General features: G+C 38.8%; 1 protein-coding gene across 3 annotated transcripts in view; it reads right to left on the reverse strand.

The window, feature by feature from the left end:
* Nucleotides 1–24,310, reverse strand: part of asic1c (acid-sensing (proton-gated) ion channel 1c) — a 64,013-nt gene extending 39,703 nt beyond the window's left edge. For 2 of the 3 annotated variants that reach the window (XM_028472782.1, XM_028472780.1), the window contains exon 1: nt 23,191–24,310. In XM_028472782.1, the coding sequence (XP_028328583.1) occupies nt 23,191–23,751 (561 nt within the window). In that variant the 5' untranslated portion in view covers nt 23,752–24,310. The remainder of the gene's footprint in view (nt 1–23,190) is intronic. The other variant, XM_028472781.1, reaches the window with a different exon arrangement.
* Between the last annotated feature and the right edge of the window lie 700 nt (nt 24,311–25,010).

The following is a 25,010-nucleotide window of genomic DNA, read 5'->3' on the forward strand; positions in this document are numbered from 1 at the left end:
AAGTGGTAAACATTTTATTAATTAACTACATACAGTATGTGTAGAACTGTACATAGAACTGTAACATGGTTCCCCAGTTTTGTGTTAAATTACAATTGATAATTTTATAATTTTTCATGGCAATCACAATTACAAAGTCAATGATATAAACTCAATTAAAACTTAATTACAATTATGACATCAACACATTTTTTAAACTACAATTACATCATAACTGTAATTAATTATCAATTATGCAATTACAGTTATAATTGACCCCCAACCCTGATATGCAGGCTGACAAAATAATCAAATTCATTTTCGTTTATCGTACAATTAACTGATTTATTGATTATTGTCCGAGGGCTTCTTACTTTTTATTTGTTCATTCATTTAATTGGGAGGGGCAGCACACATTCATGGACATAAACAATGCAGTGATGTAAACATGCTGGATATAGCAACAACAACAAAAAAACTAATTTACATCCGTAGTCCCTTACATCTAACATTAAACATCACATAAACAAAACCAACCATACATGCATTACAAACATACAGGCAGAGCTCAACACAGGTTATAAGAAGAACGGTTAAAATGAAAGGAAGCAGATCAGTCAGGACTGATTATTCTTTAGCCATTTCTTCGCACGAGTTTTAATGTTATGATTAGGAAACAGTTCCAATTGGTGCATCCTTTGACTAATAATACGTTTTGTCCGAAGGTGGCTCGTCTGAACGGCAGTTCACAGTCCCCTCTAGAAGTGGCCCTGGTGCCGACACCGCTGTCGATTTCCTATTTATTAAATTCCCTCAGAGGAGGCTGGCCAAGGACATTTAGAGTTTTGTAGATGAAACAAGTCCGTTTCAACAACTTTAAATTCTCAAAGCAGTGTTTATCAAGGATGTTACGCTGATGAAATTAGTGGGTTTTTTTTTTATATCTTTCTTGAAGAGCAGTTTGAGTGTAATTGCTCCCAAGGAAAATGTGATTATGTGTGTGATTATGTCACAAAACGTGCATGCGAGTTATTTCATGATGAGTCCTGATATTAAATAAATAAAAGGTTTCCCCTATACAGTATAATCTCACAAACTTGCTGCTTGAATGGTCTTTTTTAATGAGAAATTATTCAAACAAACAAAGAAAAGAACAGTCATCCTAAAGGTCAAAATATTTTTCCAATTCAACATTTTCCAAACCTGGAAACAGTTCATATCAAATTCCATTTCAGTCCATACAAAAAAGGAACCTAAACAAAGCAATACTGCAGAAATATAGCAGGTAGGTTCTACAAACAAATTACAACTGCAAATAGTAAACCCCTCAAGGAGACCATTCTAAACTGCAGCAAACTGTGAACAACAAAGTCCAGAAGATGTGACCTTTTCATAAAATTATTTTATGTGATCATAGGTTTATTTATCATGGAGACAGAATCTGAGGTAGTGCTTGTCCGTGGTGCCGCCTGCTGCCTCCATTTGATGACGCATACAGAGATACGACTCTGCGGTGTTGACAGATTTGGTGTTTTTTTACTTCCGTTTCATGGTTTCTACATGATCTTATGAAGGCACATTGAACATAACACGTTCCTATTCATGGCCTTTCTGATCAACAACCAGCCACTTTCTTGAGTTCAGGTTTCTCCCTATTATGTTGTTACCCACATTTAACATGAGTTCATAAATGTAGCAATACTTACAGCCTTTTTTATTTTGAATTTAATTTATTGGTGTTATTTTATTTAAAAAAGAATTGCACATTTTGATCAAACTTGTTTTATACAGATGCCTTTGTGGGAAATAAATGAAGTTCTAATTGTGTAAGATTTGGTCTTTTCCTTTTTAGGTTTATACATGAAATGTTTACTGTATGCAAGGGAACCATGGCAACATTAATTACCAAAAATAAATGTGGGGGAAGAAAGTAACTAGTAACTTTTACTTTGAGTACTATTTAATTGAGCTACTTTTTACTTGTACTTCAGTTATTTATGCATGACTTACTTGTACTAGAGTACAATTTCAATCAAGTAACAGTACTTCTACTTGAGTAGGATTTATCAGTACTCTTTACACCTTTTACAAGAACACACTCAAAATAAAATTCATCAGATATAAATACAGTATATTATTTTCATATTCACCCAAAATATGAACGATTGTTCACTAAACACGTTGTTATGGCAATTTTTACATTCATCATCATATCGTCAAATGTCTGTTCAGGTGTACAATTTGTCATGTTTTAATACATGATGACTCCATTACTCTTTGCACTTTTGAACAGCTGAATCATGTTAGATTAAACAGTACAGATCGTATTGTACTCAGTGCAACACAGAGTCTCTGCTGAAAGCCAAAACTCAAACTCACATGCAGATATACACGAACGCACACACTATCAAGGATAGATAAGAGTGGCGCCCAATCTTCCTCATAATATACACGTCTTCATCATCCTCAAATGTTTCCACTGTTGGGAATCTGACTCCCCCCTTCTCCTTACCTCAGGGTGGAACTTCTTATGTTATCTGTATAAAAGCTTAAGCTGTGAAACTGTTAGACAGAGCGGGTCTCTGTCTTCGGATCGCCTGGCCGGGCGGTCACCAATTCTTGTTCCACTTTGTACTCTTTTTTACTTAGTTTTATAATAAACCTTTTTTATAAAATCATCAATGCCTCGCCTGGACTCCATCACTCAACCAGAGCAATAAATCATGTCTCCAAATGAGGTCAACCGCAAATTTGCCATGACAACGTTCAGAATGGTCCCATGGAAGGGACTTAGTCTGTGGGCGACCACATCCCACTTCCAGGCCCTACCAGCCAGCACTCTACCCAGGGACAAGGCACCCTGCCTGGCCCAGGGGCTCCGCAGTTGCCCCTTGTCCCATGGATGTGACTTAGCGAACGTGGCGAGTTAGGTAGGATCCCAGGAAGGCTCTCGCGGTCGTCCAGAGGTGCACCACCGGTCCGTCTTGCCCACCTGAGGTGGAGCCTGAGTGCGTGCGATATGACCCAAAAGATGGTGAGCTATGCCTGGGCAGAGCGAAGCCAGAGGAAACTCTGGTGGAGGCCCGCAGCGGTCCTGATGTGCCAATCGGTAGTGATCTGAGTATAGGGGCGAAAGACTAATCGAACCATCTAGTAGTTGTTGTTAGATCTTGTTTAATAATGTGAGATTTCTATCTTGGAGGACGATCAGTGGTAGGACAATAATTATGTGTGTGGTTTACTTTTTTGACATTAAAAAGGATACATCAGTACTATTTACACCTCTGAGAATGAACACACAAAACAACATTCATCAGACATAAACACAGCATGTTCTTTTCATGTTCACCCAAAATATGAACGATCCTTCACTAAACGCGTTCAAGCACAACACTGCCAGTAACAGACCATTGATACACAAGCGGCATACCAGTAATATAAAAATATAATTATACTGGTCAGTGCTAATTTTTCAGCTAAAAGTGAAAATACACATTGCTTTAAAGGTGCAGTCCACAACTCTCAGATCCTTCTCTCCCCCTCCCTCCCAGCTGCTCTCTTGCCCTGCCTCCAAACTTTCCAAAGTCCCTCCCTCAGAGGAGAGAACAAGCTAACGTTAGTCCGACAGCATCATCACAGTAATATAAAATGACAACAACACACTGTCACTTACAGCAGCCCACACAGAGGCTGCTGCGCGCACACGAACACAAGCACTACAGAGTTCTAGTGTAACAATTACAAATTAAACATAATGTAAATCAAGCAGCAGTAATTACCTTTCAAGCAGAAAAGTCACTAATTCCATCTTCTACTCCTCAAGACCATACACTGCAAAAAAGACGGCGCTCCAGACCCGGGAAAGGGGCGGGGACTGTGAGCAACAGCTCTCAGATACTCCATCAAACACAATCCTGGCTCTGATTGGTTCTTTTTGCTCGGTCACAGTGCATTCTGGCAATCTACCAAAGGCTGCAGGAGCAGCAGGGGGGACTCAATTAGCTTGTTTTTTTCACACAAACTACTAGTTTGATGTACAGCTGTCCTTATACAGTGACAGCTTTAGCAAATATTAAAAAAAGTCACTTTTATAAGAGTTGCAGACTGCACCTTTAAGTTAGTTAGTTGCTGGTGGTTAGTGTTAGAGGAACAAATTCATAGGACACCCTCTCTACCTTTAAGGTTAGGCTCAAAACATTCCTCTTTGGTAAAGCTTTTAGTTAGGAACCAGCTCATAGTTAAGATGCAATAGGCATAGACTGCCGGGGGGGTCTGGCATGCTCGGTTGGAGAGGGCGTTAAGAGAGAGGTCATTTAGGTTAGAGAGGGACCGGAGAGGGTCCCATTCCTCTCTCAAACACTCCCTCTATGTCTGCTTCTTCCCTTGTGTGTTTGCTCCTGTACTCCTTCTGGCTTTTGTCTTGCAGGTCCGTGGGATCCTCAGTGTGGAGTTACAGAGTCTCAACAACTCTGTCTCCACCCTCTCCTCTGCACACACCCAACACAGCATAACGTGGATGGCTGTTCATCATAGGAATGGGATCCACACAAGGTTCCTGCTGCTTAACAGAAGGTTTTCCTTGCCGCCATGATGAATTCATGTTGGGTGTGGGATACATATGTATGTGTATATACGTATATATGCATATGTGTGTATCCATAAAATGAAGAGTCCGTCCTTAAGACTGCTCTACTGTAAAGTGTCTTGAGATACCATTGGTTATGATTTGGCGCTATACAAATAAAAGATTGATTGATTGATTGATTGATTGATTGATTGATTGATAGGCTACCTAAATGATTAACACTGTTTACAATGGTGGGATTTGTGAGCAGTGCTGTCAGTCATTGGGTTTGGTTTGACTTATCAGGCAGGCTCTATGGTGACATAGTTAATTATTCAGGAATTATTCAGGGTGGATTGATGCTGCTTTATTGCATTCTGTGTTTGGACTGCAGTCAGAGTCACAGATGTGGTGTGAAGGTCTCAGGGAGCTCGATGCCACCAGCTCTCTGTTATACACATCAAATGTGACGGTTTGGACTTTGTGTTGATTTATGCTTGCATTTGTGGACGAATCAGTGTTTGGTGTGTCAGGCCCAGATGTCCTCCTGAAATGTTTCCCTGCTTGTTCAAAAATCGATAGTGCTGTGAATGTCTGCATCTCGTCTTCAGCCTAGAGGCACTTTTTTGTGTTTGTGTTTTATGTAAATCAGAGCTGAGCGACGCCGCCGCTTCCGCCTACAGACAGCAGCTCTGCGGGAAGCTCTTCAGCTTCAACTGTCTGTTTGTCTCAGCAATGGAAGCTGCTGGTAGCCCTGAAAGTTTATCTCATTAATTTAATTACAGGCAATCTTATTAACCTCAAACGAGAATGGATTTTGAATTAGCACAAACCTCAGGACATAATTGTTAATGTTCTAACAATTATTATGATGGAGTTGACTTTCTGACTGAAGGTTTGAGTTGTTACTAGATGAGGTTCATGAGAGTAAAATGAGTTGAATACACTGAGGGGCAGATTCACAAAGATCTGAAATAAAGGGTGGTAAACCAGTCACGTCTCTAAATCCTTTGGTGACGCAGTTTCCTCACCTGCTGAAAGGAATTCACCAAGATCGCAGCAATGATTAGTACACGTGCAGAAGTGGTGGAGACCGCCCTATTTAAATGAGCATTTTGCTCATTTAATGTGGAGAGGTGAGTGCGCAGAAGCACACAATGACATTGAGGAAGTTCAATTGGAGGCAGATGGACTTCTCTGTCTGCTGCACAAACATTAAAAATAAAATAAATAAATAAACCAAGAAATTGTTTTTTTTTTTTTTTTTTTTAAATAACTTTAAAACCTAATGATTTTTCCCCCCTAATTTAATGTGGCTGCTGCATCAGGTCCTGTATCTTTGCTCTGATCAGTCCATGAAAAACAGGCAGATTTGGACAGAAACCGTATTATTTGATCGGTCGATGCCATTGATCTGAGTTAATGCAGCAACAGAGTCTATCAATCAGTCGATCGGCACCATTTGAAGACGATCTACTGAGCATCATCCTTCAGGTCTGAGCTCCTGAGTAGCACTGTGCAGCCACACTCTCATATGTAAACATTGTGCCATCACTGCGTAAATTATGCATCTGATCAGCTGATTCTGGCCTGATGCTCCATCCATCAACTTGACACGAGAGTTTGACGGTCAAAACATCGCTGGAGCGGTGCGTCACAGCATCCTTTCTCCACCACAGCCACACCAGACTCCACTCACACTCACACCGCCGCTGGTGTGCAGCACTTTACTCTGCATTTTCTTATTCAGTGGCGGGTAAAAATTGACTATTGTTTTATTCAAATTATTTTATAGAATATACTAGAAAGGTTAACTGGAGCCTTTTTTTCCTTTGATGTGTTTTGTGTCAACATTTACTGCAGCTGATCTCTGCGTGTGTGTTTGCACCCGTACTATTTTCCGGTGCTAAAACAATCACAGCAAACAGTTTCAGATTTGATGAATTGCATTACGTCCACTGCATTAATATATTTGCATTTCTCCCTCCAATTTTTTTTGCGCCCCTTATGAGATCCGCCTACTTTACATACTGTATTGATCAGTGGGAAACGCGCTAAATAGATTGAGGGTGCATTATGACGCACAGTCCTTATTTCCTGGGGTTTTTTTTTTTTTTATCTTATTAGCGCGTTGAGTGACATTTGCACACATTTTAATACTCCTAAACATTTAGTGAATCCGCCCCTAAATGTCAAACACAAACAACATGGGGGTCCATTCAGTCAAATGAAAAAAAATCTCTACTCAATCACGACACCCTCATCAGATTATGACTCAGCACTAAATGACAGACACTTGTAACACACTCATTATCACACCTGTTCACCATTCAATACACAAGCCTCTATGACACTTGCAGATTTCTTTACCAAACCAGTAAAACACCATGAATACACATGTGACGCACCAGGAACACATCTGTAGCACACGTCCACCAGTAACAGGCCTATAACACAATAATATAACTAACGTCACAGAGCTAAATTAAATGATTCTAAAAAGAAAACTTACATTGCTTTGAGGTCTATATACACATCCAAACAAATAAAATGATAAAACAAAATTATGCAACTTGCATTAGTTATGACTTCTTTCAAAAGTATTGCTTTGAAACCAGTATTGAACATATAAAAGTAATATAAAGTGCACCTTGGCTCACAAGATTATCCTGTATAATAGAAACAATCACACATTTCAACATTTACAAATTTGGAGCCAGGGAAACCAGATGATCCTGTCTTTGGCACAAGTTCTTCTGTCATCATGTTCTACTAGTTCTGCAGGTTCAGAGCTTTCAATGTCCATTTACACTGTTTATCTTCCCCCCGCCTCGCAGTCGCATGATTCTTATTTTGAAAAGGGTCCGTAGCGTAGCATTCCAAACGTTGCGTAATCAAATATACCAATGATGGTATATTAAAAATTCATATCATAAGGAAAATATACACCGGTATTCAGCATGAACCAGTGTACCGCCCAGCACTAATCAACCACCAACACTACTTCATATCCAATTACATATGAATTTAGCAGAAAAAAAAGGTTTTGGGGTTTGGTTACCATTCAAGAAGATGCTCAACTACAGTACTTTTTTTCTTTCAGCTCTTTGAGTGTCTGCCAGTGTTTTACCAGGTCCTCAGAGGCAACCTTATGATCCCTGTCCTTAAGCAGGGATCATAAGAGCCTTCTAGCACCTCTGTCCTCACTTTACATCTCCTCCTTCCTGACAGCCACAGCAAAACATCTGCGATGACTTTGTAAATCTGCTCGAGGGCCACACATTTACATCTTCAGCTGCTGTGCAGTGCACAGAAGCTCTCTATGAACAGCTTGCAGGTTTCATATCAAGGTATACACTCTGGTGACATGACGCACAAACACCGCCCGCCTCTTCAGTGTTTCATTATGAGAACAGACAAGCCCCTCCAAAATAAATAAATAACTTTCATAAAGCTTTTTGTTTGTGTATTAGGCATGAGGAAAAAATAACCATTGTGCAGTTGGACAAAATGTAGAGCATAGATGGAACTGTATGTCATATGTGGTTTTCGGCTGCATTTAATGCATATTACAGATGTATTACTGATGTGTTCCATATCTGTTACTGATGTGTTGTAGGTGGGTGGTGTGTGTGCTTTGTGTCTGTCTGTTTAATATCTATTACAGGCAGTGTTGGGAACGTTAATTTAAAAAAGTAATTCGTTATAGTTACTCACTACTTGATCCAAAAAGTAACTGCTTTAGTAACTGAATTACTCTATAATAAAAGTAACTCATTACCAAGGAAAGTAACTATTTTTGTTACTGTTAAAAAAAAAAAGTTGCTATATGTCAAATAATTCAGATTTTTTAGATGCGTGTGTCGTTGTGAGGTGCTTCATTAAATTTGAGTTTCTTACAACAGATGTCGACAAAGTCTTCACTCCTGGATATAGTGAACACTTCACATACACGTTCTTGCCTTTGACCACAACTAATTTAAAGTAGTGTTTGTATCGTCACCTTAAAAATGCCAACTTTTTTCTCTCTGCTGCTTCATCAAATCTGTAAAGGTTGTGTGTGTGGCGTGTGTGCTGGCACGTGTAAAAACCCTGGCTCTGATTGGCTACCATGGAACATGACGCCGCCTTAGCCAATCATAATCGCTCAGGAAAAGGAAATTCAGAACGAGGACGAGGTGCTTGTGAGTGGTGAAGGCCAGAGTTACTTAAAGCTGTTGTTACTGCTGTAAACAGTGTGAAATGTGGCAGGTGAAGATAAAGCGGTTTGAGAGGCATAGCACCAACAGAGCGTGTCAGCTACAGGACACACTTGAGCCCACATCATGTCACACCTTCCCAGTTGAAACTCATCATTTCTGGAAGGTGCAGGTCCACAACAAAGGCACAGCTCACCTCTTCCGCGATGTGTGGGTTGGGGAAGAGCACAGCACGTCAAATGGTTTTCCATGCCGCAGACACTGCAGTGTGTCAGGATGAATGAAGCATGTGTGGATGCAGCCATGTGGCAAGTTTGTCCGCTTGTAGATTTGATTGTACGCACATTTTATGGTTCTCGTATATGTATACATTTTCCCTCAGAGCCTTAATATGAAGATATTTGCATTCCTGGACCTAATGGCTTACTCTTCACATCTGTAAGACTATAGGCTTGGATATTTAGGATTACGTGGATGAGATGTATGAGATGAATCTGACCACCAGCGCCGTGGTTTCTCCACATTTCCAAAATGTTTGTGCGCCAGGGTCAGAGTTATAGCACCGGTGCGCACACTCAAACTACACTGTATATATTCTCATAAATCACAAACTTTGCGCAGGAAGTGTCGTGCGTATCTTTCAGGCCCCGTTTTGTGCTTAACCAAAAGTTTAAAATGAGGCCCCACGGCTGGAAATTGCTGCATGAGTTATCCTACATGGGGCACTCAACTCAACAACAGATTACCAAACACACAGCCTGTACATCTGTTAAACGTGACCAACCAGACCGCACCTATTTCCAACTAATGCGCTTTGTGTACTGTGGAAACAGCATGTCAGTGCTTTGTGTAGTGATGAGCTGTCTACTAAAGATCTGCTGTAAGAGCCAATCTGGTGCGGTCAATAATTATAGCCAACTCCCCACTCACATGGCTCCTTTATAGGTTTAAATGTGGACGTCCTGCAGGAAGAGTTAGGAGCTGCTGAGTTCTGATCAAACCCTGCAGTCTCCACTTAGACTGTAGATCAAAACAGGGACAATGGACTCTTGGTATGGCCCAAAGAAGACAGAACAAATAAGTGCAGTGCTAACTTTTATTAATGTTCCTTGTTGTCTAATTGTATGGGACATAGGAGTCTGACGATATCTCGATATGGGAATATTTTTTTTGCACAATCAGTTATCGATATGCTCGCGCTAAATGTCGATTTTATTTATTTTATTTTAAATTTGTGTTGTTTTTTTTTAATTTAAGATTTATTTTATTATTTTCAAAACCTTTTCTGCTTTTTCACTAAAATGGGTTTTAGGTTTTCACAGAAATGTTATCACTGTTTGTTGAAGGAACCAATATATTGTTTACTGGAATATTGCACTATAATGGTGTCACTGGTAAGAAAGACCCTATTTTTTGTTTACAGAAAGCACTATTGGAGATACTTATTCATTTACATTGGTATGTTGACACTTATTTACAGAAATGTTGCACTAAAATAGTGTCACTGTTCATAGGACACTTTTTCAATTTATTGTCTTTCAGAGATAAAATAAAAATTGTATTTTTCACTTAATCTTTTTTTTCTTGTTATGTCATTGATTATTGTAGACTGATTTCTGACCGATATATCAATAATCGCAATACCGTCATATCGTGAGATAATCGTCATCGTGAGCTGTGTATCGTATCGTGAGGTACCCAGAGGTTCCCACCGCTAATGGGACATGTTAAATCAATCAGGAGTAATCTCTGTGGGATTTTAAAACACAGTGGGTGTCTGTGTAGAGCCTCTGATTTTCCATAATTGTGGAAACCAGATGGAAGTTGACAAAATTCCCTTTCTGAAGCTTTGGCAATTTCTTAATTATTACTTGTTTAATCAAAACTCACCAGAAATTGCAATATGACAGAAAGTATACCCTCACATGCAGGTTTGGCCCAATATGCATTTTCACACAGTTTTTCCACATAAACAAGGGCACTCGTCCTGATCAGTGTTGGGGCGGTAACGCGTTACTTGTAACACGTTACCGCCCCAACATCACTTTTGACAGTAACTAGTACTGTAACGCAATATAATTCTAAAGAAATAACGCCGTTACCGTTACAATATGGTGCGTTTGTCCGTAACATTGCTCGCTGCAGTGTACTTCCTGTTTACAGTGGCGCTACATATTTTTGCGGGATGCCGTGCCAAACACGGTAAAACAGTCGAAGAAGAAGCATTGTCATGGCGAATCAATGCGAGAACAAGACGAGCTTCTCAGAGTGGAAATGCGCAAATTATTTTTGTCTCCAAAAGATGCATCAGTGAAGCTAAGCTAACGCTGCGGCTGGATTTTAACGTACTGTGACTGTTATCCAGGGACAAGTCAGCCAAACTAAGTCACTGCTAACAGCAGCTCATTAGCCTGATATGTTTAGCATTGTGTAGCTGAGAAAAATGCTGTGAATTAGTTTTTTCACATTTTCAACAGCAGAATATGCACCTGGAATATGCACAGCTTACTTTACATTATTACTTTTAGTTACTTTTTTCCAGTAACGCATTACTTTTTGGCGTAAGTAATCAAAATAGTAACTGAGTTACTTTGTGAATGAAGTAACTAGTTACTTTTTTTCAGTCACTAGCATAACACTGGTCCTGATGTAATATAACGTAATAGGACGGACTTCCCCACCTATACGAGACCTATACTGGAAACTGCTGTATGACACAGACTTACCCCTCACCTACATGTTTTTGGTCAATACCACAAATTTGCATGATATTTTACATTGTAAACCAGGTGACCTAATGTGTAGCAAGTTTAGGAAAGAGACAGAAGTCAAATCTAATCCGATGTTAGCGCATGCTTTAGGTCAAGCTGTGCAGCAAAGAAATAAGAAACTAACAATAGTTAACACAATTACCCATATTAAGCATATTTGGTACGTTTTTGGTAAGTTTAATAGCCAGTAATAACATTTGAAAATTAGGATAAGCTGACGAAATGGAAACAAAATAGAAATGGGTAAACTCTGAAAGGTTAACTAAAACTACAAAAAACAAATGTATTTAGGTATGAAGTTGTGCTGTTGATTGATTCTTCTCCAACTCTTGACATTTCAGTCAAAATATTTCAATTTGACATTTTTTTTGTTGTAGAAATGTATGAGTGACTGGCCTTTATGGGTTGAAACCTCGCTATTACAATCAACTTTTGCTTTTGAGTGAGAATGGTGGTTTGTGACCTGTGTACTCGAGATTGATTGATATAATTGTGAATAGAGAGGAATAATCAGTATTGAGTAGCTAGTTAGCATAGCGTAGGGGGGTATAGACTGTGTAATAAATGTTGCAGGAGTCTCGCCCTGCATCATCAAGAAATTTCTTGAATTTCCAGCCTAGACACTTATCAGCCAAGACCTCTGGGTTTAGTTACTCTTTAATGCGTGGTTTGACTGCTGGTTCTCTAATTGGCCCCAATAGTCCAAGCACTATGTATCACAGAGTTAAATACAGTTTTAAGTCACTGCCTCAGTCACTGAATGTCATTTCGTGAGAAACTCTGACATGGCAGCAGAAAAAAAAAAGGAGCAGGTAGAAGTTAAAGTGAAGGATGGTGAAGCACACAAATTAGACAGCCTCTTCATCCGCCGCGTCTCCGATCAGAACATCTCAGCTCAGACAAAATGTTCCCACTTCTGTCCTCATCTGCGTGTAGACTGGTGTCACTGTGATAACACGCTGACTAATGCCTTCAACACCAAACAAAACAACATCACACCAACACAGAGATGATGATGACAATGAAGGGGTCCCAGGTGTTACTATTATTTGAAGTCCTGCAGCTAAGCAGCTGTAACGAGTCTCTGAGAGACACAGCATATAAATACACAGACACACGCGCACAGGCAACCTGATGTAGAGCTACAGATGGATCTACACGTGAGACACAATCAAAACAAAAACATCAAAAGTGTTGGAAAGGTTATAGATTTGTTAACGTAGATCAAAAATGGGAAACTGGCAGCTATCGGTTTAATTTTGTGTAGCTCCCAAGACAAACAGTCAAAATGATGACGAAAAACATGAAATTACTTAAAAATACACAACAATGCATAAAAAAACAACATAAATAACACAAAAATGACTAAAAATTATTTTAAAAATTAAAAGCAAAAACACACAGAATGACAGAATAATATTGAAATTGAAAAAATATGGATAAAGATTCCAAAAAACACAAAACAACTACAATACACAAAAATCACAGGGAAAAAACAGCAACAAGTTCAAATAAACAACAACAAGCTCGATAAAAGTATACGTATATATCAGATGTATATGTACCTGTATATACATATGGAAGGTGGAGTTATGAGATGTAAACTCAAGAAAGTTCATTAGTAGTGGGTGGGACGTTATACAAAGTTCACGAGACAATGACTGGAAAAAAGACCCCAAAAATTCAGTTTGAAAAATAATAATAATGAATTGGATTTATATAGCGCCTTTTTTGACTAACTCCGGGCTACTTACATATTTAATCTGGGTAACGTCAATTTTTCTAGTTAAAGTCCAAAAAGTACCACTCTAATAATAAACTACAAAAACAGACTGACAATTCATGCCAGTATAAAATTAAAGCCGTATCATGTCAGTATTCTTCAAAAGAAATATCCCTATATGTACATGAACTTTGCATCACAAGTTTTATTTAGAAAATGAAATAAAATGTATGTAAGTTATGGACATTTTATATTTTTAACAATATTAACATGTCTACATTTAATGGCAGCAATTGAGACCTTTGGACATTGACTATGTATCCTGTAGTTAAAAAAAAAACAAAAAAAACATGCTCACTTGGGACAGATGTAGCAAAAATGGCAAGGTATATGCTTCACCCCCCCTTTACAGTATCACAATACTACTTTTACCATCAAAGATATAGATGTTTTAATATTGTGAAATTTTGTTGCACGACATATGGTCCAACCCATTATTTCATAGACTTGTGAGCATAACTCGGCTGCTGAATGTATGTGTATGTGTATGAAATCCCTTTTGGACACATGATGCAACTGCGTGATATGTGTAGATGAACAGTTGGTGTCAAATTAACTTTTCCATTTACATTTTAAGCAGATTTATTTTGGGGGCCATATAAAATTATCCTCCATCAGTTTCTCATGTCTGCTCTCATATGATCAAAGTAGTGCAGAGAGGCCTGTACTACAAAGTTAGATTTTCTGTTATCGAGGGAACTTCAGTGTTAACCCTGAGTTTTCTGTACTACAAAACTGGTTCACTTCTTACGTGGGCAAATCACCATGGTAACGTGTGCTGAACAGCTAACCTGTTCTAAATGGCTTGAAGATCCTTAACGTTGGTGCGTTAATAGTAATAGAGGTGCGCTTATGAGAGATAGAATATTTAGGGGTGGATGCAATCCTTTCATTTTATCAAATGACATCCTTTATGAAAGGTGGATTTTCATCTGACAAAGCTCTACCACAAATATCTGCCGTAATAAAGTGAAACTAACTGATCAGAGTGCTTTCCATTTATGATTGTATAATCTTACAAATTTCTGCATCAACAGAGTCGGCGATTGTCTGCCAGCATCCCTTCCTTCCTCATTTTTCCTACAGTGTTGCTTTTTGAGTGAATTATGAAATTTGATTCTTCATATTTCTTAACAATAATTGTCTGTTCCTCGATGGTGAAGTATGTACGGTTTCTCCATGTTTGTGACGCTGCAAACGCCACCCCTTGTTTGTGAGCGAGCAATAATCCAGGTTGCAAAACCCCTGAGTTGAAATAAAAAGTTGACAACCAGCTGAGATTGCAGATGTCTAGTTCAGTTAAGCCCATTAACGGAGAGATGTTAGTTAGATATGTTCTTCCAGTTTTACAATACAGGGTGTGCTGGTGTTTCCTTCTTTTGTTTGCTTTACAATAAGTGACATACAGTAAGTATGTAAGTATGGAGGTAGATTTGTGTCTTTATTATTCAATCAATCAAAAAAAAAACAGTTTCAATCAAAGAAAAGAAGCAATGCAATTCTTTTTTTTTAATTTATTGAATAATAAAGACACAAATCTACCTCCATACATAAGTTTGTGTATGTATACATGTGTAATCAATCATATATATGTATGTGTTAAATTGTTGTTTGTTTGATAAAATAATAGGAAAACTATTTAGACTTTTCATTTTGATTATGTTTCTCTGCTGTATTTATTAATTTCAACCACATTGTTTTCATAAAAATGTTTATCATTTAAATATTTTTGCGCTGCTTGTACATGGATGATAATTAGTCTGAATTATGACGCAGCGGCTCTCTACAAGCTGTTTATCGACAAGTCATGTGACCCGGGCTGGGTGTGGAGAAATGCAGTAACCACAGCGGCGCATCTCTCAACGGGGGTCACCATGGCAACAGAGCCACCATCAGCATCAGCAGCCGAGGAGCATGTCGGAGAGAATGAGGAAGAGGCATCCGATGCTGTCGTGAACAGAAACTGCCTCCGATTGTTGGATGAATTTTCCATTTCAACCATGTTTTCATTTATTCACGGCCGTCACCAAACAGAACGGATTCTCTCCTCCAGCAGGAAGTTTGAGATTCCTGTTGGTGACTCGCTGTCCTTACCCAGAAACTGCTGATGTCACAACGGTCAGACGCTCCCATGGGCTCAGCGCATTGAGAGCACAGAGAAGGGTTAAACACTGAAAAGGACAGTTTGTAATCACAGGCTGAGCTGGAGGAAGGACAAGCACCGTTTTATGCTATTGTAAATTGAATTTACAAGCAGTAAAAATTAGTAAGGTTTTTACTTTCACTCCCTTTTCATCTCTCAACATGTTTTTTTTAAATACTACTGGTTTTATGTTCACTCACTAATCTGCACAATACAATTCTACAGCACATGCACATCATCAGAAACCTGCAGCATCTCTTTATTAGCTGAGGTTCCATCAAGAATGAATGACTATTGTCTTCTTTACATCAGCAAACGGTATTTATCGAGATATTAATTAATATCAATCTTCTCATACGTGACATAGAGAAAGACGGTATGGTTTAATGGTTTATATGGATATAGTTTTTTGTTAAAGTTTATTCTAGTTAATTAGGATAGAGAAAGAGATGTTTTGTTTAATTGTCTGCTTCTCCCACACACTCTTTTCTATGAGGCGCCAATTGTAAAGTTGCGCATGCTAAAATAAACAGCAACTTTTTGCAACATTTAGCAACAAACCACGGTTAAAAAATGTATGACTTTTTTATGTTACTTTTGACCAGATTTACAGCAATAATTGTGAAATTTGTGATTTTTTTGTCTTGTAAAACTACATCAATGTTGAATCTACATGTTACATTTAAATATAAACGTTAAATCTAAATGCTAAATGTTAAATATAAATTTCACAGGTGAACTAAATATTTAGCTAATATGCAAATTCACAGTTTATATTCTGCATTTAACATTTAGATTTAATGTTTGAAATTAAGATTTAACATTTACATTTAAAATTTATATTTAACATTGACAAATTTTTCTGAGAAAAAAAAATCACAAATTTCACAAATATTGCTGTAAATCTGGTCAAAAAAAACACTGAAAAAATTCACATACGTTTTTTTAACGTGGTTTGTTGCTAAATGTTGCAAAAAGATCCTGTTCATTTAAGCATGCGCAACTTTACAATCAGCGCCTCGTACCTTTCTGCGTTCACTTACAGCTTTACACAGACAACATGAAGACGTACACTACCAGTCAAAAGTTTTAGAACACCACACTTTTTCCAGTTTTTTACAGAAAATTATTCAGTTTATCGTGTCATTGCACTCTGAAATGAAAGCACAGAACAAATGAGCAATTAGAGTTGAAAAAGAAATCATGGAATCAATTTATAGACCAAAATGTATTCTAAACTTTTGACTCATCAAAGTACTGCTTTTATGCAGACAGAGTGGGTTGGAAGTAACCAGGAAAAGTTGGAACACCTGTAGGAATTAGTAGCACCAGCTTTCAAGGCTGATTCAACCTTCATTGCTGCAGAACAGCTTTAATTGTTAATCCACTTCATGTTCCCTGAAAAAGGCCTATTTGTATAATTCTGAAATGTACATTATTTTTCAGCTTTGGGTAATTAAACTACGGATGCACCGAAATTACATTTTTAGCCCGAAGCCGAATAAAATATAAACGCTTGGCTGAATACCAAATACGGTTAAGTTTTTCACAATTTTCTTTTAATAGTGCATAAATAGCCTAGCATTTTTTTAAAGAAAGTAAATGTTTTTTGAATATGACATTTTCTAAATATTCCAGTAGCTTTTGCTTTTCATAAAAAGCACAACATTTATATTAGCCCTTCAAACAAAACATGCATTCCAATAAAAAAGCTAAAGTGCATTAAAGGGGAGGTATGATGAAAAAAATCACTAATGGTTTAGGTACAGACAGTGATATACATTCTTTTATCCTCATTCAGAGGGACAAAGTTAATAATGTTCTGTTTCCTCCGTCCCTTGTTATTCCACGTTATTTAAAAAGTCAGCTCCAAACGGGACAGAGGGATTTTGCCCACGTTGGTAGGTGACGTCACCTAACACGCCTCCTAGAATGCGAGCTCCTCCCTCTCCAACTATTTAACAGCTAAAACAACACTACGGTTTAATATAGAATATATATTATACTTTATTGTCATATATGTAAATTCAAACTGCTGCACCACTGGACGCCCAAACTGCACTACTTTTTCTGCTGCCGACCGTGTTGGGAGTCACTGCTTGGAGCCACGGACCCATTGTTTAGAGCTGTTACACTTACACTAGAGCTGTTAGCACTCCGTGCTAATGCTACACCAGTCTATGCAGACCTGGTGTAGTGTAAGGAGGAAACGATGGGGATGTTAATGTATTTGAGTCTCACAGCGATAACAGACTCAGTTGTGGAATTGGACGGTACCTCTAATCTCTGATTCTCCCGTCATCTCCAACATCAGCATAAGGTAACATAGGAAGAATGTAACTCAGATCAGGAAGTCTATCCAGGCTCCTGCCTCAAAACAAGCCACACTTACACAACTCACTCCCAGTTTGGGAGTCGCTGTCTTATTTTTAGAAAAGATAACGAGTTATGAAATTAACGCATTATCCTAATAGCGCCAATAATAATTTGACGCGCGTTAATCGCAATTTTTTTCTCATTGGTTTTTTGGGTGTCCATGGTTCATCAGAGGCAAGTTTGTACCATTGCGAGCTTGGTGCCACTTTAAATAATGATGCTGCATTATAAGAAGTATAAGCCTAACATTGTCCAGTAAATGTAGTTTGTGTTGTTCCGCTGTATTCTCACCCGTGGGATGCAAAGTGTGTGTGCGCTATGAACGTCGGTGAAGTGCAGTGTCCAGTGTGTCAAAAGAGGAAATGACTAGTTTTGTTTACACCGCCATGCTGGCAGGAAAAGTCAACCTGTATAATGTGCTTTTTACCTCTATCGAAAAAGCCACAATGAAGGACAAATTTCCACATCTACGGTAACCGGTAGGACTATGTATATGGAGCAAAACTCATACCAATATTTTGTCTCAAAATGGCGATATACAATATACACCTTGATCATTTTTATTAAAATGAAGTCTGACCAGAAAGACAATTCAGGGTTAAATTTGCTGATGCAAAATGACAATTATTCTGCCAATTCTATTAACAAAAAGTTGCACAATGTGCCACTTTTGGCTTTTTCTCCTCGAAAGGACAGCACTTGTGAGTGAGTTCTATAGTGTGGTTCAGCAATCCATCTAACTGAGCTTCATATGCTGTTCTGAGACGTAGCTAAAGCAGTGACTCCTAAAACGAGTGTTTTAATACAAAATAAGATATAAAATATATACCATTACAGCCCTATGATTCGGATATACATAACTGTAATAATAATATTTGCTAAGATTTATATAGTGCTTTTTTTCAAGGGGAGACTCAAAGCGCATACAAAGACCATTAGTCATTCACACAAGTCACTCTAATCAGTGGTGGTAAGCTACAATGTAGCCAAAGCTGCTCTGGGGCATACTCATAAGTTCATGCACAATTCATACGAGGCAATGTGGGTAAAGTGCCTTGCCCAAGGACACAACAACAATGACTTGGATAGAGCAGGATTCGAACCCCCAACCCTTTGGTTATTGGACGACCCGCTCTGCACCACGGTCACCCATGAGTACTTCATCGCCTTTCTGTCGTCTAACTCGGGGGAATCTTTAAGAAGCAACAAAGTCTAGAGGGGTACAAATGGACCACATGTATGTTCGTAATGAACCTTCAGCTTTGTTGACAACCTGCTAAAGACAGGGTCATCATCAGTGGCAGGGTAAGTAAAGATTGAGAGCCACAGAAGGTGGGGAGCATGATAAATATTGAGGGTGACTCATTTTGGGATTGTTCATACTGTATGACAGTCTCTAATATGGTGTCAGTCATTAGCAGCTTTGGAGCTTTTTTACTGCTGAGTCACTGATTAAAACCTCAGATATACAGTAGTAAGTACACTTGTCACAGATAGTACAAGAAATATGATGCAGCACAGAGACCTCTCTCTTTTAAAACATATTCCCTGCACTACACACAGTCGGTTGTGTTTAACAATGCCTTTTTGGATTTATTCAAGTTCTAATTTCCAAGGAGAAAAAAAAATTATTGCTTCCTTGTGAAGTAAATATTCATTTAAAATAAGCACTTTGAACAAATACTGAACCTTTGTTGTTGTGAAGCACAATACATTTGCAGGAACAGAGCTGCCTATACATTCCATTCACATTGCCACGACACAATACACTGATTGAGAAAGAAAATTATGTGATTAAAAATGTTATATATGTATAAATATATATATTTATAATGCTCATTGAGAGCTGGAGAAAGGCACCGACAGAACAAAATGCATAACTTTAATGCATTTCATAACCCTATGACCAACCACCCCCTCCAGATCACAGTTCACCTTTTGCGACCCCACATTGTTGCAGTACTGTAAATAATTGTATGCAAGTGGTGAACAGCAAACTCACTGTTTAAAGTGTCCCGTCTACATGCTCTCAAAACAATTTGACGTAGCTGTCGGATCGATCCCATTATGCTTTGCTCTAAAACAGGCTGACAAGTGGTATTAAAACTTGAATAAATTACTGATTTATGAGGAAATGTGTGAGCTGTCACTATATTTCAGGTTATTACGACAACTTAAGATGCAAAAACACACACTGAGTCGGCCTCAACTGGTTTTAGTGTTCATCAAACCACTTCTGATTTGTGTCAGAGAGCGTGGTTTACTTCAAAGTTCAACATGGTGTACATGCATGTTTTGGGCTAATATTACGCTATTACACGCTATTTTTCACAGAAAAGAAAAGGGCAATTTAAAGTCTACAAAGTGTGACAAATGGAAAAATATGTGCAAATATGCCCACAATCCTGTTCAAACTCTTGAGCTACATGTTAAGGTAGTGTGACCATGTTATCCAGTAATTGAAAATGACTGCAGAGCTTCATCTGAAGTGTGTTTTAAATAATGTGTTTTGATGAACAAGTGGTTCAGATTAATATGACCCCACTCAAATCTGAAAAGGCACTGGTACAAAGACAGGTTTAGCTGTTGGTTTATTAGTACAACTGGTGACAAGTCCACCTGGTGACACATCGTGCAAGAAACATTGATTGCACCATTAATCAAAGGGCTATGTGGGATTCACTAGTTTGCAGTAATTCAAGTTTTCATAAATAATGTTTTGGAACCATATCACACGTTGCCATGGTATTTTTCCCATTAAACTGGTGTCTGACGTTCTAGCAGTGTGGCAAGGTTATTATAGTTAACTAAAGCGAACAAAAAAATTAAAACTAGAAGTCAAAAAACATAAATTAAAATGAACTAAAAATGAAAATAAAATAAGTGTTTTTAAAAAACTACAATAAAAACTAAAACTGTATTGTGTGTTTACAAAAGTAACTAAAACAAACTTGAATTATTGCTATAAAACCCTTTGTTTTCCTCTTTTAAATGTATTTTATTTGATCTGTTTTTAATCAGATCAACTGGTTTACAGTAGCTGTGTATTTACAGTAGCTTTATGGTAAGGAAAGGACGTTTAGTCTGAGGGTCCCCGGTTCGAATCCAACCTGGGTTTGTCCCTTAATCCCATGTGCTTTGGATAAAAGTGTTTGCGAAATGAAATTGTCACCCTGTACTCTTTATGGCACCTCATGGTTTATTATGCCACATGTCAACATTCTGCCTGCGTAATAGCCATTTCAAAAGTTATGTGTGATGGACTGGCACCCCATTAGGGATGTACCCCTACCTAGAGCCCAACGACAGCAAGAGATGCACACCAGCAACCCTGAAAAGGAACAAGTGGGTTGGAAAATGGATAGATACCATGAGGCAACCATCTTGTGGACTTTTGTATTTGATTTATGGGTAGCTGTTAATCAGTCTTTTTAACACATTTTTAAAAATATATATATTTTCTTTTCTATATGTTCTGATGAGAATTGTGCCTGACAAATACCCCAATCTACACACATGCACTGAAACTAATGAAAACTAAAGTCAAACTAAGCATTTTCAAAAAAAACGAAAAACAAAAATGAAACTAATAGAAAAATCCAAAAATGGAATTAGAGACAATCTGAAAAATAAAATTGGAGGCCCTATTGAAGAAACATGGTGAAAACAACTGAGTGGCTTTCTAGCGTTTTTCTGTGCATTCATACAAATATCAGTAATTAAATTATCTTAAATATTTTTTTTTATGTTATAATACGTTTTCTTTCGGTTGGAGTATGGTAACACTACTTTTGGGTAATGTGTGCATAAAATTTTTGATACCGATTACCACAACTGCACATTCTGTCTAACACCGCAAACACACACACACACACACACACATTCTCTGAAATCCAATCTGCTGAGCAGGTTGTTAAACGCCTTCAGATCTGTGTTTCCTGCATCAACACGTGGCACTGATACTACTTGACGATTCAAGGTCAGGCCTCATCACTCCCACAATCCTTTGCATTTTAAACAATCATCCTGCTAATCACACCTGCTGTATGAGTCATGTGTGCAGGGTGACGGTGAGGAGACATTCAGTGGGTTTGTTGGTGTTTGAGCGGGAAGCTAACGGAAGGAATAATTAGTTTAATTTCAGGTTCATACTTTACCATCTTTTTATTGCATGAAGAACTTGAACACTTTCTTTGCTTCGGGTGACAGTTTGTTGTTGAAAATGGTTGTTGGGAACAGAGGCCAGACCCGTTAGACCCCACTGGTTTAACTGGTTCCAAACTAAGAGCAGAGTAAAATGAACCATCTCATTGGTATTGGCTTTAAGTGAGAGCATCAATACTTCTCATTAAAAGGCAGCAGAAGGTACTGCTTGTTATGAAGGGGCTGGACCATGTATGAAGCAGGAGATAGTGAAGTGTCTGCAGAACACAAGTGATGTGAGGAATAGAGAAGTGCAGTGTAGGGAAACAGAGTTTAGGAAGAACTAAGTCATTAGTGTTTAAACAACTGGTCATGAAGGTGTTGGGTCGTATTATTGATTGTACAGGGGATATTAAGAAACGTTTTCTACTTTTAACTATGAAAACAAAAAACTAAACATAAATTTATCAAAACAATACCAAAAGCATTTCCAGGACTCACTAAAACATGTCAGACGAGGCCTTGGCAATATATCAAGATTACAATTTAGGTGATATAGAAAATTACAATATTGCCTATAACAATATATTTTTCATTTCAAAGCATATTTTGTATAGGAGTTGCTGATTTTGCAACTTCTCAGAACAGCATGAAAAGCACAGTTGGATGGATTGATAACCCAGACGTATCCTTAAAAGAGTCGCACTACAGAACTCACTCACACATGATGGCACAAATTGTGGAGCCGTTTGTTAATAAAACTCCCTTTTTACGGCATTTTGCATCAGCAAATTATACCATAATTTTGTCTTTTTGGTAAGACTTCAGTTACAATTATGAAGATTTATATCGTTTATTGCCATTTTGAGAAAAAATATTGAGATTCAAGTTTTGGTCCATATTGCCCAGCCCTATGTCAGACTCACTAAAAACATGTTAAAGACTCACTGAAAACATGCAAAAGACTCACTGAAAACCTGTCAAACTCTCACTAAAAACAGATTTAAGGAAACAGGTCCAAGACTCACTGAAAACATGTCAAGAGACTCGCTAGAAACAGGTACAAGACTCACTGAAGCAGCTTAAAGACTCACTGAGAACAAATCAAAGACACATTAAAAATGATTCAAGGAAAAAGGTTCAAGGCACACAGAAAAAATGCCCCTCTGAGCCTCGACAAACGGGTTTTGACGCCCTGCTGTAGACTCCACCCCCGACTTCTCTGTACTCACTGTGGTGAAGTTGATGGCGTAGCAGTCCTCCCCTCTGAAGGTGCAGTGCAACAGCATGTCGCTGATGTCGTGCCCAGTGCGGTTGTAGAAGTCGGTCATGTTGAAGAGCTTCGGCTTGAAGTTCTGAAAGTTGGCCTTGTCCTTGAGGGCGCCAAGTACCTCAGGGTCAGCCAGGTGAGGGTTGGCAATCTGATGATCATTGTTAAGGAGAGCCAGCAGTTCTCCCACATGGTAAAGATCGTTCTTGGTGATTCTGGAGAAGCGAAACTCATTGAGGTTGCAGAAGGTGATGGAAGGAAAGGTGAGGTTGGTCGCTGCCACCTCGTCCAGTTTGGTGACGTGAGGGTATTCCAGATAGTAGGACACGCGGTCCATGCAGACCAGCATCAGAATGCCCAGAGAACCCAGGAAGGAGAGAGTCCACAGGAAGCGGCGGAAAGTCATGTGCCCGTAGGCAAAAATATGGCTCATGCCATGCAGGGTGGAAATGCTTGCAAAAGCCTGCAGGTTGGCCGCCCGGGCGCTCACCATGCTCTCCTCTGAGCTCCCCTTCATGGCCATGAAGAACACCGAGAACTTCAGGTCCAGAATCCTCAGTAACAATAAGTACTGTGTAGAGTGCTTCTCACTGCAGAAAGAGAGAGCAGCAATCAGGATGGAGGTCTGCCTCTGGAGCTACTTCATACATCACAACCAGTATGCCATTGGGGTCCAGACCATCCTTTTGGTCCTTGGTGAACCCAACTGGACCGCAGACCCTTCTTTAGGCTCTCTAATGTTCTCCTCTGCTGCTGTTTAGAAGCTGCGAACACAAAGACAGAATCACCCACCTCAGCAGAGCCCCTCCATTCCTGAGAGCGCTCAATACGAGGAGACGTAGGGTGGGAGAATGGACGATGTGACGTGTGGGGAGGGGGTCTGCAATAATAAGCAGCGTTAAGCCTCAGCAGTCAGCAGGACGGTCCCCTCCTCTGACTGCTCTGAATGCCTCCACATCGCCGTGACAACCGGACCCCACCAATTCCCTCTCAATGAAGAGCAGTTGCCGCTTGTCACTTCCATCTCCAGAAGACCTACTCCTTCTCTGTGATGTGAGGATGCAGCGGTCGTCGCTCTCTGCCTGAGCTCGCCTCAGTCCACTGAGCGTTCAAGATTTACATTCAGCTCAACGCAGCGCCCCCCCCCCCACCCCTGTGAGACCCCCTCTTTTTCAGTCAACATCCATCACTGCTGAACTCCTCCTCCTCTTGCTTCTGACTACAGGTAGCATCTGTTTCATAGAATCTGAATCAAGAGAAGTGAATCACTTTCATGTGACCAAGTTTGTGCAGATAAACAAGGACTTAAGACTCCAGTACAACTGTTGTCTCTGTACACATCTTTAAGAGAATAATTTGGGATGGAAACAATAAGATAAATATAATTTTAAGTTACATCAACCAAAATAATATCAACAATAAGAAAAAAACACAAAAAAATATATTATTTACAACATTAGGCATTATATGATTAGATTATGTATTGTGTGTATGCAAATATGTGTGTTTGCATGTATAAATTCACCTACTATGTGTATACAGTATTTACTAGGGCTGGGATTTTAATGCATTAATTGTGATTAATGAATTACAGAAACGCAGTTAATCACTTTTTTTTGCACTCCAGGCATTTCACGAGTTTGTGGTACATCCATAATACTGATGCACAGACTACAGCATAAGAAACAGGAGAACCCGAGGAGAAGTTGTTGCTGTGCTTTGTGAGCTTTCATTTTAGTTCTTAAAAACACACGGGGTGGGAAAATAAAAGCCCAGTTTGTG

The sequence above is a fragment of the Gouania willdenowi genome, chromosome 17 (genome assembly GCF_900634775.1).
Source record: "Gouania willdenowi chromosome 17, fGouWil2.1, whole genome shotgun sequence".
NCBI classification, from domain to species: Eukaryota; Metazoa; Chordata; class Actinopteri; order Blenniiformes; family Gobiesocidae; genus Gouania; species Gouania willdenowi.